Source organism: Priapulus caudatus, unplaced genomic scaffold, assembly GCF_000485595.1.
Source record: "Priapulus caudatus unplaced genomic scaffold, Priapulus_caudatus-5.0.1 Scaffold14967, whole genome shotgun sequence".
In the NCBI taxonomy this organism is placed as follows: Eukaryota; Metazoa; Priapulida; class Priapulimorpha; order Priapulimorphida; family Priapulidae; genus Priapulus; species Priapulus caudatus.
This window is the reverse complement of record NW_014592028.1, coordinates 1-857: the sequence shown is the minus strand read 5'-3', so window position 1 is coordinate 857 and position 857 is coordinate 1. Positions and strand designations below refer to the sequence as shown.

The 857-nt window shown below is 58.3% G+C and overlaps 1 protein-coding gene across 1 annotated transcript; it reads left to right on the top strand.

The window, feature by feature from the left end:
• Window positions 1-7: 7 nt before the first annotated feature.
• On the top strand, window positions 8-723 carry LOC106820487 (tolloid-like protein 1; the record flags this gene model as incomplete). Its single annotated transcript, XM_014824999.1, has 2 exons — window positions 8-142; window positions 502-723. Coding segments are annotated over exons 1-2 (357 nt in total), but the record flags the coding sequence as incomplete, so codon positions are not given.
• Window positions 724-857: the final 134 nt, after the last annotated feature.

Genomic DNA, 857 nt, shown 5'->3' with positions numbered 1-857 from the left:
ATGTACTATGGCAGGTGGCTGCCATCACCGCATCACAGCTCCCACAGGTGAGATAAGCTCACCCAACTGGCCCAACTACTACCAGAGTCGCAAGGACTGTGAGTGGTATCTGGTGACTACGCCTGGACACCGAGTGAAACTGGTGCGTAATTATTGTTGAGTTTGTGCGCTGTGTGTATGCGTGCGCACGTGTGTGCGAATGAGTGTATCTGTATGTCCCCGCATATCTGCATGCGTCCTTACATTTGTGCGAGTGCGTGCGTGCCTCGGACCCCTCTGAGCCCTCTCTCCTTTCACTCACCCTCCCTCCCTCTCTCCCTCTATACTGCAGGCGTTTGGTTTCTTTGAGATGGAGCCGCATCAGGAGTGTGCGTACGACCACATCACGCTCTACGTATGTGCGTGTGTCCTTACATTTGTGTGCGTGCGTACGTGCCTCTGACGCCTTCTTTCACACCCTCTCTCCCCGTTAACACCCTTCTTTCTCTCCCTCTCCTGCAGGCGTTTGGTTTCTTTGAGATGGAGCCGCACCAGGAGTGTGCGTACGACCACATCACGCTATACGATGGTAACGCAACGGCGGCACAGACGCTTGGACGGTTTTGCGGCAGCAAGATCCCTCATCCGATCGTATCCAGCGGCAACCGCCTCCTCGTCACCTTCCACTCTGACGCGTCCGTGCAGCGCCGCGGGTTCCTCGCCCGCCACGTGTCCGGTGAGTCGGTGTGTACGTCGGGGAAGGTGGAGAGAGGGGAGGAGGAAGGTGGAGGGAGGGGAGGGGGAAGGTGGAGGGAGGAGAGGGTGAGGATGCGTCCTTGCAGCGCTGCGGGTTCCTCGCCCCCCAAGTGGCGTATGAG